The sequence below is a fragment of the Anolis sagrei genome, chromosome 6 (assembly GCF_037176765.1).
Source record: "Anolis sagrei isolate rAnoSag1 chromosome 6, rAnoSag1.mat, whole genome shotgun sequence".
NCBI lineage: Eukaryota > Metazoa > Chordata > Lepidosauria > Squamata > Dactyloidae > Anolis > Anolis sagrei.
The window spans coordinates 77988584-78001599 of record NC_090026.1 but is presented as its reverse complement, the minus strand read 5'-3'; the positions used below and the strand labels follow the sequence as shown (position 1 = coordinate 78001599).

Here is a 13016-nt window from a genome sequence, read left to right as displayed (position 1 = left end):
AGAGAAATGGAAGTAGCAATCTTATACTCATTCACCTTCAAATAAACATGATTGAACTCACGTTCCAGCAAACAGTTTTGTGATCTCACATCCTCTGAGGATGCCTGCTATAGATATAGGTGAAATGTCAGGAATGCTTCTGCAACACGGCCATACAGCTGGAAAACTCACAACAACCCAGTTTTGTGGCATCTTAAATACTAGTGAGTTTTGTTTTTACCTTAAGCTTTCATGGACAAAATACCTCTACCGTCCAGGTGAAGTTTTCAATCTTTGTTGGGCTTACTAAAACAGACTGGGACAGCCATTTTACTGCAATCATCACCATCCCTTATCTATAGAGTGTTTACATATTGTATGTAACTGTACACACACAAAACACACATGACACACACAGAGTCACACACATGTAACTCTAAACAAAAGCTCACATATATTTAAAAAAACAAAAGGAGGGAAAATAGAAGTGTACAAATTGGAGAAAAAATAAAACAAAAGACTAGACTAACGCTGATCTAAGAGTAAGTCCTATTAAATTAAATGGGATTTATTTTGGAGCAGACACATAGAGGGTTGTGAAATTAACAAGCCCAATAACTGAACTAAAATAGGATTAAAATTGAAAATGTAGAGGGCAACTCTAAAAGAAATGTATATTTTTTAAAAAAATCTTTAAATGAAACAAAAGGCTACCAAAATCAAAGTGTCCTGTGGACAGATAAAGACGTCTCCAAAAGACTGGTTAAGAGTGAAGAATTTTAATATGGGGTTGTCATGAAAGAGTTTTTAATTTTTGTTTCCCCAAACAATGCACTGCTAGACCATTGAGAGTCATGTCCTTGGCTATCTGTGCGTTGTTCAAATGTCTTCATGCATTTCAGTGTTTCGAAAAGGGTTTTGCGGAATCTCTGCCCGGCAAAAACGTAGAGGAAGGGGTTCAGGCAGCTGTGAAGAAAAGCTATGGACTGTGTTAGCTGGAATCCGATAGCAATGCGATCCAACATTTTGCAGTCTTTTATGATTGGAGCATAAAGAACCATGGTTTTCACCATCAGAATGCTATTGTAAGGGACCTGAGAGAGAAGAAAAACTAAGATAATAATAGTAATAATCTTGAATGGTTTATGCTTGGGGGTCCTTTTGGCTCTAAGAAGTGTGTGGATTATACAGGTATAGCAGACAACTATCACAACAAGTGGAAGGAGAAATCCTATAGCAATTTTCAATGAGAGACCAGTGACTTTGATACTTCTGTTAACAGTAGGGGGATAAATCATTTTGCAAACAGTGATATTACTAGACTGCTCGGTTTGACTATAGATTATTTCTGGGATGCACAGAGCAACTGCCACCAACCACACTCCAAAGCAAATCAGTTTGTGGTGCGTAAGCCTTTTTTGTCTTGAATGCCGAGCCCTCGTTGATCGAACGACCACAGTGTATCTGTCAAAACTGATGAGCATTAGGAATAACATGCAGCTGTACAAGTTGATCTTATACATGCTATTTACAGTTTTGCACATGAAAGTGTTAAAATACCATCCATCCTGAGCTGCGATTGCCCAGAAAGGAAGAGTGAAGAGAAAGAGAAGATCAGCAATTGCCAAATGGATCAGATATCTGTCAGTTAGGTTCTTCTTGCCCTTGTATCTCCAGTAGACCAGGACGACAAAGGCATTACTTATAGTTCCCACAAAGAACACACACCAAAAAAAGGTTGGCAAGAAAGTTTTCGCAAGTAGCTTGACCTGACTCATGTCGCAGAAGAGGTCCAAATGTCTGGAGGCATTTTTTTCTGACAGCGAAGCATTTACTCGAGGCCAGGTGCTCAGGACCATCTGCAAAACACCAACAAATCAAGATTACCCTCTAGAAACATTTGCATAAGACATGGTTTTTGTCTTTCATAAACATAACAGGACAGGAGCCAAGGTTTTGTTTTGGGTTTTTTTTGTCGTGTCAGGAGTGACTTGAGAGACTGCAAGTCGCTTCTGGTGTGAGAGAATTGGCTGTCTGCAAGGACGTTGCCCACGGGACGCCTGGATGAGTTGATGTTTATCATCCTTGTGGGAGGCTTCTCTCATGTCCCCGCCTGAGGAGCTGGAGTTGATAGAGGGAGCTCATCTGCCTCTCCCCGGATTCGAACCTGCGACCTGTCGGTCTTCAGTCCCGCTGGCACAGGAGTTTAACCCACTGGGCCACCGGGGGCTCCAGGAGCTGAACTGCTGAAGATTGGCAGTTCAAATCCGTGAGATGGGGTGAGCTCCCATCTGTTAGCTCCAGCTTCCCTTGCAAGGACATGAGAGAAACCTCCCACAGGATGGTAAAACATTTGTGCATCCCCTGAGCAACATCCTTGCAGTTGGCCAATTCTCTCACACCAGAAGCGACTCGCAGTTTCTCAAGTCACTTCTGACATGATTAAATAAATAAATAAACAAACAAACAAATAAATAAACATAACACACTTCCGAAAACTAGAACTGGAGAATGAAGTAATCTTCTTGATCATAGTAGATGCATTGATATGAGCATTACATATGAATAAACTTACCTCATTAGCTATTTTATCATCCATCTAATCCTTTTTAAAAAAAAGAAATCAATACATTATTATGAAAAATGGCTGAGCTGTTGTCGTTTAGATGGTTTATACCAGGGGTGTCAAACTCATTTTCATGCAGGGCCACATCAGCCTTATGGTTGCCTTCAAGAGGGTGTTTTTAACCTGATTTTCCTGCTTCTTGGCAGGAGGTTGGACTGGATGATCCACAAGGTCTCTTCCAATTCTTATTCTATGATTCATTGAATCCATCGACAAAGAATCCATGGATCCAGAGGGACAGCTATATTTTTTTCTGGAGGGTCACATAAAATGACATGGCAAGCAGGATTTGACACATGTGGTTTACAATGAAGGGCTGATCTTCCATATTTCCAGTCACTGTGCCTTCAAAACATATCTCCATTTCCTCCTCCTAAGTATATGTACTATTTTAGTAAATCTGAGGAGTTTAATGTCTGTATATCTGGACATACATTATTCTCCAGATAATGATCTGGAAGTTGAAACTAACCAATGACTGTATGAATGATCAAGATCTACATATTTATACTCACTGTGATAGTCAGCTTCTTTTGACCTCAAGTCTTCTGTTAGTTGTGATGAACTTGCTGCAATTTTTCTGCAAAAAAATATTATTTTTGCATAGTTATTTCAAATCAAACAATGTCTTAGATTTAACCCTGCTGCCTACCAGTGCAATTCCATTTATGTGTGGGGAGGCGGGGTGTCATAGGGTCCTTTAGATATTTTTAGGATTCGAACTCTAAATCAACACAACCAGTAGTCAGAAACGTTGTCAGGTGTAGTTCAGCAAAAATGTATAAATTGCATATCTACAGGAAAACAATAAATATAGTAGTTATCATTTCTACAAACTAAACCCTAGGATCTGCAGTTTCATGAAACTGAAATACTATTGAAGTGCTCAGTCCATCACAAAGGGATGGATTTCTGAGAACAAAACGAGAAATGCTAGCAAGATTTAACTAAGCCAGCCTTGGGAAATAACACCAGAAGTTCATAAACCCTACTTTAGAATGATCATTAGAAACTATAAATCTCCAAATTACTCACTGTTGCAAATTAAATCCAAGCAGAGAAGAATTCTCAGCTTTTCATCAACTTCCACCATTATTCATTATTCATAGCATACAAGACAACAAGAGTTGTTGCTTTCTCAAGAGATTTTGATTCCCATCACCCTAATTCTTTGAATTATTTTTCCAGGCTCTGTTAGATTAAAATTGACCATCCCAACCACACTTGAGTGCACTGTATATATTTTACATACTTGATATTATGCATCTGAAGCTTATACTATGGTGAATTTGACAATCTTAAAAATAGCATAGGCTTACACTTTACATCTACACTTGATGGCTTTTAAAAGAATATGCATGCAATGTGTGGCCTTTAACTCAAGAAAAGTATTAAAAGGTAATTGAAGCTATATCCATTCACTTGTGAGTGAGCCCTAATATGCATAGAATTACACTATGAGTTATTAGAAAATAATTTTGCCTATGCTAATCTTTATCTAACTCTAGTAAGCATATACAAATAGCTGTTTTAAAAGTAATTTCCCACAACTCTATATTTCAGTCAATTTATTAAGCATTTTCACAAAAAGAAGTGAAACATATCTTCTATACTACCGTTCCATAGCATCAGAACAAAGATTGGGTTTTGTTTTTTTCAAAATTACCATTATGTATGAAGTAACTCGATTTCTGGTTTGTTTTGGTGTGTGCTAAATAGTCAATGTCATCTGTTATTAATATGCTGATCCTCTTTATGTCTGAAATTCTACATTTCTTTATTTCAGGCTGCCCAGTTGCAATTCATAAACCACTTGAGCTGATACATTTGCAATTGATTTACCGTCATTCATATCAATAGCATTATAAAGTCATTGTACATATGGGCAATTTGACACAAGTATTTAGGACTTATATACCAATCACATTTTCAATTATCAAGCCATTGGTGTCTATTTCAATCCATAATACAGGATGCTTTCCAGACTAGAGATTTCTGTGATATAATTGTAGCATATTTTTAAATAGTACATCCAGTTCAAAGTCTATTGTCAATAGTACACTCTGCCCCATCAAACCAGACTACAATTTGGCTCAGATGAAAACATACCGTATATACTTGAGTATAAGCCGACCCGAATATAAGCCAAGGCACCTAATTTTATCACAAAAAACTGGGAAAACGTATTGACTCGAGTATAAGCTGAGGGTGGGAAATGCATCCACTATGGGTCAATTTCAAAATAAAAATAGATACCAATAAAATTACATTAATTGAGGTATCAATAGGCTAAATGTTTCTGAATATTTACATAAAACTGTAATTTAAGATAAGACTGTCCAACTCTTATTGAACCATTATTCTAACCTCCTTCAATGTAAATGTACTTATTATTAAAATAATAAATATAATATAAATAATAGAGTAAAATAATGAAAATGCAATAAAAACAGTAATAATAGAGTAAAATAATAAATGTAGTAATAATAGGGTAATATACTGTAAATGTAATAATAATAATAATAATAATAATAATAATAAAATAATAAATGTAATAATAATAGGGTAAAATACTGTAAATATAATAATACAGCAAAATAATAAATAGAATAATAATATAGCAACATAATGTAAATATTATAATAATAGAGTAAAATAATACATGTAATAAAATAATACTAATAACAGAGTAAAAGAATAAATAACCTTGACTCGAGTATAAGCTGAGGGGAGCTTTTTCAGCCTAAAAAAGGGGCTGAAAAACTAGGCTTATATTCGAGTATATACAGTATTTGTTTTTATGATTGTGGTGAGATTGCTGTAATTTCTCCACTGATTCTAGAATTGAAAACATTGTTTCACTCTTACTAATTCCAACTTGAAAAGTGAACATGGAGCACATTTTGCCTGGGTAAATTTCTGATAAGGTGGTGATCATAAATGGTTGGATTTTTTTGGGTTTTATTGCTGTACGTATTGCCTAGATGTAAAAACCCACCAAACATAGTGGGATTTGCTTTTTAATATGCTATTTAAAAACAGATAAAGAGGGAAGGTAAAGTGGTACTCATATTCCAGAGTGTTTATTTGATAGGGCTAAATCCAATTATTTGACCCAGTCAGAATGGATCTAATAAATCAATGAGACTAATGCAGTGGTTCTCAACCTGTGGGTCTCCAAATGTTTTGGCCTCCAACTCCCAGAAATCCTAACAGCTGATAAACTGAATGGGATTTCTTTGAGTTGTAGGCCAAAACACCTGGGGACCCACAGGTTGAGAATCACTGAACTCATGAGTCCAATAATCCCACTCTATGTGGGACTAATGTTTGGATTTACCCCATGGAAATCTTTCCTGCAGGTTCTGGTCTTAAAAGAACAATGGATAGAAAAATACAGAACATCACATTTGAATATAGACAAAGCTACCAAGTGGTAGAAGATACTCACCAGTGAGTGATCTTAACAGGTTGGTCCTGTACACTTTTGCTTTTGATGAAGAGTTTAATAAAAGTGTATAGTGGTCAGTTGTCCCTCAACGGCTCTTCAGTATAGGTCTGTGGCTGGTCCTTTTATCACTTACTTGGGTGAGTCACATTTTGAGTGTTGTGGTAAACCACAGCTCACAAGTTCCTGTTCTCTTCTTCATTTCAAGAGAGTGCCCCAGAGCAGTTTATTCCATTTGAGTTTAGAAATGCAAGAAATTGGGTACACCTGTAAAGTTGTTGTTGTTGTTGTTCCTGCTGCTATGGTTAAACATTGCTTAAACCACCCAGGTTTCCCCAAAACTCAAAGTTATTTACACGTTAAGGTACAATCCAGTAAAACATTTTTACAAACAATATTAAAACAGAAGTAACCTACCACCGACAATTTAAAACATAGTTAAAAATGATAAAAAGTAATTTATAAGAATAGAAAAACAGTAAGAATAGTGCATCATGTTATGCTTAAGCGGAATTTAGTCTGGTCCAATGCATGTTGTTGTTGTTGTTCATTCGTTCAGTCGTCTCCGACTCTTCGTGACCTCATGGACCAGCCCACGCCAGAGCTCCCTGTCGGCCGTCACCACCCCCAGCTCCTTCAAGGTCAGTCCAGTCACTTCAAGGATGCCATCCATCCATCTTGCCCTAGGTCAGCCCCTCTTCCTTTTGCCTTCCACTTTCCCCAGCATTTTCTTATTAATTATGAAGGCTACTCCATTCAATGCATAAGGCACAATAACTTTGCACAAAGGCAAGAGGAGAAAGAACAGAAAATTTCACTCTTGTCAGTAGTCAAAAAAACACAAACTTGCAGTGTTGCATACAAAATAAACAGTGCAACAAACTTACATAGTCCTTGTAAGAATTACAGAATGCAAAGAGCATGGCTTCTTCATCTTCCTTCAAATGAGCAGCGCAAATGGTTGAGCAAAATGCTGTGAGCATAAGCTCCTCAGAGCAAAAGCTGAACTGTATTCTAAAACACACACAGTTATACCCCACCGAGTGTGGCTCAAACTTACTAGCTGACCTAGATTAGCAGCTGCACATAATGATTAACAGTATAAGGTCTTCTTTAACACACACACTTGGTGTTGATCCTTTTACAACTACTGTGACACATCACTCTCCTAACAATGTGTGCTTTTCTTTAAAAAAAAACAACCTTCTATTTTCAAAGGCTTATCTGAAGATATATCAAAGATAATCCTTCTGTTAATAAATACAAACATCAATAACAAAGTGCAAAATGCTTGAGAAGACTAGCTGGGGAATACCGAGCTCTTTTCAGACGTTTATGGGCTACACTTCCCATTAGCCACAATGATGGGTATTGGGAGTTATGGCACATGGCATCTGGATAGCCATATGTTCCCCATTCCAGCTTGGAATCTTTGCAAAGCCCTTTCATCAAACCAAAACCACCAGCAGGGATTTCACATAAAAACAGATAATGCGCCATGGTCATTTTATGTGACATGGATGGGGAAAGCTTCCATTAAATGCTTCCATACAATAAAATCTCTGATGTGAAGACATGTTCCTGAGTTTCCAAGAACTGCATGGCAATTAGGTGAGAATACCTTGGCCAAGGCACCAATAACTGTCTCAAACTATACTATTTCTGTGCATTGTTGAAGGCTTTTGTGGCCAGAATCACTCTGGCCATGAAACTAGGCAAGTGAGGTTTTTGTATCTGTAGAATTTCCACCCTGAAGTTCACAGATATAAAAACCTCACTAGCCTAGTTTCCAACAGACCTCACAACCTCTGAGGATGCCTGCCATAAATGTGGTGAAACGCCAGGAGATAATGCTTCTGGAACATGGCCATACAGCCCGGAAAACTCACAGCAACCCAGTACACTATTTCTTCCATGGGAAGACCTCCTAGGTACCAAAGGATGTATTCTTTCTCTCAGTGTGTGGAGAGAGCCCACCTTTGGAGGAAGCCCACCTAAAAGATGCTGCCCAGTTCTGAATCTGGGTTTAAAAAGAACTATCCAAGGTGCTGAATATGTTTTGGGGGATAAGGTTCAGCAATTCGGGTAGTGCCTTCCAAGTTTAAACTTCAAGTTATTTCAGCACTTGAGACAGAAGCCTCCGTAGTGAACCCTTCCCTTTCAACACAGTTATAACACAAGCAGGGGCGGCTCAACCCATTACGCAAAGTAAGCATTTGCAGTATAGTTGATTTTGCCCAGGGGCACTCTTGAGGCGCTCTTAGGGGGAAATAGACCTTGACATATGCGAGTTGTAGTTACTGGGATGTATAGTTCACCTACAATCAAAGAGCATTCTGAACTCCACCAATGATGGAATTAAACCAAATATGGCACACTAAACTCCCACAACAAACAGAAAATATATATCAGTGATTGGTTGGGGGGGGGGACCAAAATACTGTTTGTTTACCGTTGAAAATTACCTAGGGCCGCCTCTGAACACAAGGGATTGAATCCAGATGCAATCATGGGCATGGCATATGTATTGAAATCAATAGTTTTCTAATAAATGTGATTAAGCATGGATGGAATCAGACCCAACAATAATAAATCTGCTGCCTGAGGCAGGTGCCAAAGTCAAATGCTAATTCAGTGATTGGCTTTTAAACAGCTTTTAAAAGCTATTGTCTTTTAAACAGAGGATGGATGACCATCTGTTGGGAGTGCTTTGATTGTGCTTTTCCTGCATGGCAGATGGCCCTTGTGGTCTCTTCCAACTCTATTATTCTATGATTCTATGTTCCTGTTGGTAATTTTCTCTAGCAAAGATGAATCTCATGTTTTATCCATACCAGGAATACGGGCATGCTAGTGGTGGCTACCAGGTAGACTACTCCCCAGGCATTTGTGTACATATTCCACCATTACTGCTCATTGGCCAGGATGATTGTAACTGGGCGTGTGAAAAGTCCAGCATCATTGAGCCAGCCACAAATTCCCCATCCATGATGTTGACCCTTATGCTCATCCAGGAAAGCTAGGAAAGGAAAGGTAATGATATACACAAACACAGTGCCCATGCCTAAGTTTGTTGGGATCCAGCTTTCTTAGAAGAAAGGCATTTATCTTTATTGAGATGCAATTGTAATTGCCTGAAAGGACAGAAATCAAATGCTATTGGATGCAAAACTTGCAGATGTGACTTTTTGGACTACAACCTCCAGAACCTTCTGGTTAGCATGTTTGAGTAAATATACCCCTCCAAGGATCCCATGGGCATATTCAGAGATTCTTGATTAATAGCAATTCCATCATCCACTATGTTTTCCCTGTATTTCTGAATACATGTCTATAAATTAAAATATTCCTGAAGTGAATAAAATGATACCAGGCAAGTGAATGTGTACAGGTTGCACTTCAGGATGGGACTGCAGTTGAACTGAGCTGCAAAGCAACATAACTTCCATGTAAATGGCAGAGTATATTTACTACACTGCTAATTTATCGTTAAAAAGAATTTGAAGCAGAATTGAAGTCCTCTCTCTTCCAGAAGATTTAGGGTCCTTCTACATTGCCATATAATCCAGATTATCAAAACAGATAATCCACATTATCTGCTTTGAACTGGATTATATGAGTGTGCACTGCCATGTAATCCAGTTCAAATCTGATAATCTGGATTTGATACAGCAGTGTAGAAGAGGCCTTAATAAATTTTAAACTATAAATTTAAATTTGCTTTGTATGGGTAGGTCTGTTTTTTAATATATGGAATTTAATAGTTTTATGTGTTTATGTGTGTTTTAACTATGTTACACCCCACCTCAATGAAATAATAATAATAATAATAATAATAATAATAATAATAATAATAATAATCCTCTAGGACTTCCGGATTCAGACAGACAGAGTTTTGGAGCATAATACTCCTGACCTCACAATGGTGTTAAAAAACAAAGTATGGATCGTTGATGTTGCAATCCCAGGTGACAGCAGAATTGAAGAGAAAGAACTGGAAAACTGACACAATATGAGGATTTAAAAATCGAACTGCAAAGACTCTGGCACAAACCAGTAAAGTTGGTCCCAGTGGTGATCAGCACACTGGGTGCAGTGCCTAAAGACCTTGGCCTGCACTTAAATACAATAGGCACTGACAAAATAACCGTTTGCCAGCTGCAGAAGGCCACCTTACTGGGATCTGCACGCATTATTTGTCAATACATCACACAGTCCTAGACACTTGGGAAGTGTCCGATGTGTGATCCAATTCAACAGCCATCAGAGAGTCTGCTGTGGACTCATCTTGTTGTGTTTCAAATAATAATAATAATAATAATAATAATAATAATAATAATAATAGGCAATTGACATCTAATTGTAGAAAAGCATAATATGTGGGTGATTTGTCATGTGCATTAATTGAAGTCTAAGATTCCAGAATGATCAATAATGTGTTTGAAAATTACAGTAACTTCTCAAAATGCCAAAAATAGGGGGGAAACGCAGTGTGTTCAGGGTGTGGCAGAATTGAGAAATGGGGGGGGGGGGGGACTTCAACTACTGCAGCTGCTGTTGTTATTTTATGGCAGGCCTTATATAGGCAAGAAAAACAAAGGGGGAAACTTACCCCTCCCATGGCTCTTATATTTCAACTTGTCAAATCAAGGCAGAAAGGTGACAACGCAGGAAACGGCTTTGATGTGGGATTAAACAGGGGTAAACACAAATAACCCTTGATGAAGGGAAGTTGGATGAAGGGAAGGCTTTGCAATGTCTTTTTGTTGCCTTTTTATTCCCCAAATAATGCATATCAATAATGAACAGGATTTCTGTTGCCAGAATGACACCATTAACCAAGCGAGGCAGCAGTAGGAATGGGGACAAGATAGAAATACAATGGAAATTTATGGGAGAAGCTTGCCCCAAAAAAGCTTGAATGAAGCAAACAAGGGAATGTGCACACAACTCCCTCCCCCCCCCCAAAAAAATGCATCTACACTGGAGAGTTAATGCAGTTTGGCAACACTTTGTGGCTCAAGACTATGGAATCACAGGAGCTAGTTTTATAAAGTCTTTAGCTAAAGAATGCTGGTGTCTCACCAAACCCTATCATACAATAAAAGCAGTGTAAAAGCATTGGTTCTGAAATGTAGATGTACCCTAGATAAGCATGGCCAATGGTCATGTAACTTGTTAAGACGGGGGGGGGGGGGGGGAGAGAGAAAATACACAGAAGAATAAAATGGATAGAATGGGTGGTGCAGCAGAATAACTGGAACCCTGACCAGGAGCATTTAGTTGCAGGTTCTGTTGTGCTATTTATTTAATCATTATAATGCCCTAATATCGCCATTAGGCAATTAAAAGCCATAACTTCTACTTCAGGTCCCTCCTGCTTTAGGTGAAAGAAAATGAATTATGGGTTGGAAATACTGGCATCAGATACAAAACAAGCAAACACGTGATTCCGTACAGATGGTTTCAATGCAAATTTCAGTTCAGATCGGAACCCCCGGTGGTGCAGTGGGTTAAACCCCTGTGCCGGCAGGACTGAAGACCGACAGGTTGCAGGTTTGAATCCGGGGAGAGGTGGATGAGCTCCAGCTCCTCATACGGGGACATGAGAGAAGCCTCCCACAAGGATGATAAAACATCAAATCATCCGGGCGTGTCCTGGGCAACGTCCTTGCAGATGGCCAATTCTCTCACACCAGAAGTGACTTGCAGATTCTCAAGTCTTTCCTGACACAACAACAAAAAAGTTCAGATCACAAGAACTTATTTTGATTACGGCAAAGAACTCGAAACAACATGTTTTCGAGGAGATCTATTGTATAAAAAGTAATATGTAGTTTTAAAAGCACAAATCCACTACAAGTTGTGGTACACAAAACACAAAGGTAAATATATTCTTTCAGCTAATATAATGCAATATTGAACAAATAACTATTTACAATTTTATATAGTGTGGCATACAGCAGTATATAATGAATTACAAACTTGGTTTACACAGTGATTATACAACTGTAGCAAAAGTCTTTCTTGGTGTAAAGCCAACTTCTCTATAGGGCATGAAGTCCCTTACTCTAGAGAAGGATACTCTTGAGTGAGGTTTTCAGTTTCTTATAAGAAGATACCCACATTTCTCTTGAGGGCATAAAATCCTTTACTTTAGAGAAAGTTACTCTTGAGTAAGTTTTGAGTTTCTTGTATGAAGATATCCACGACCGGTTTCGACTAAAGTCTTCCTCAGGTGGAGAATTGTAGAGAGTAATGAAGTGGACATCAAGTTCATCACAATAACAATGCTTCCTCGGATGTTTCATACAGTGAGACAGTGGATCTACAGCAGTGGTTCTCAACCTTCCTAATGCCGTGACCGCTTAATACAATCCCTCATGTGGTGGTGACCCCAACCATAATATTGTTTTCATTGCTACTTCATAACAGTCATTTTACTACAGTTATAAGTCATAATGTAAATATCTGATATGCAGGATGCATTTTCATTCACTGGACCAAACTGGGCACAAATACCCAATACACCCAAATGTGAATGGTAGTGGGGTTGGGCGAGGATTGATTTTGTAATTTGGGAGTTGTAGTTGCTGGGATTTATAGTTCACTTATAATCAAAGAGCATTCTGAACTCCACCAGCAATGGATTTGAACCAAACTTGGCTCCCATGACCAATGGAAAACACTGGAAGGGTTTGATGGGCATTGACCTTGAGTTTGGAAGTTGTAGTTCACCTATATCCAGAGAGCACTGTGGACTCATGCAGTGGTGGATCTGGACCAAACCTGGCACGAATACTCAATATGCCCAAATGTGAACACTAGTGGAGTCTGGGGAAAATAGATCTTGACATTTGGGAGTTGTAGTTGCTGGGATTTACAGTTCATTACAATCAAAGAACATTCTGAACTCCACCAATGATAGAATTGGCTCAAACTTCCCACATGGAATCCCCATGA

At 38.4% G+C, this 13016-nt stretch overlaps 1 protein-coding gene across 1 annotated transcript; it reads right to left on the bottom strand.

Moving 5' to 3' along the window:
• Nucleotides 1–758: 758 nt before the first annotated feature.
• CCR9 (C-C motif chemokine receptor 9) lies at nucleotides 759–2578 on the bottom strand. Its single transcript, XM_067470567.1, has 2 exons — nucleotides 2555–2578; nucleotides 759–1838 (listed from the first exon to the last, which is right to left on the bottom strand). The coding sequence occupies exons 1-2, from the start codon at nucleotides 2576–2578 to the stop codon at nucleotides 759–761; spliced, it is 1104 nt and encodes a 367-aa protein (XP_067326668.1).
• Between the last annotated feature and the right edge of the window lie 10438 nt (nucleotides 2579–13016).

Excerpts from the sequence above, each read along its gene's own strand:
- CCR9 (XM_067470567.1), bottom strand. The coding sequence starts at position 2,578 with ATGGATGATAAAATAGCTAATGAG. Across the intron at positions 1,839-2,554 it reads ATGATAAAATAGCTAATGAG|ATGGTCCTGAGCACCTGGCC; the intron begins GTAAGTTTATTC and ends GGTGTTTTGCAG.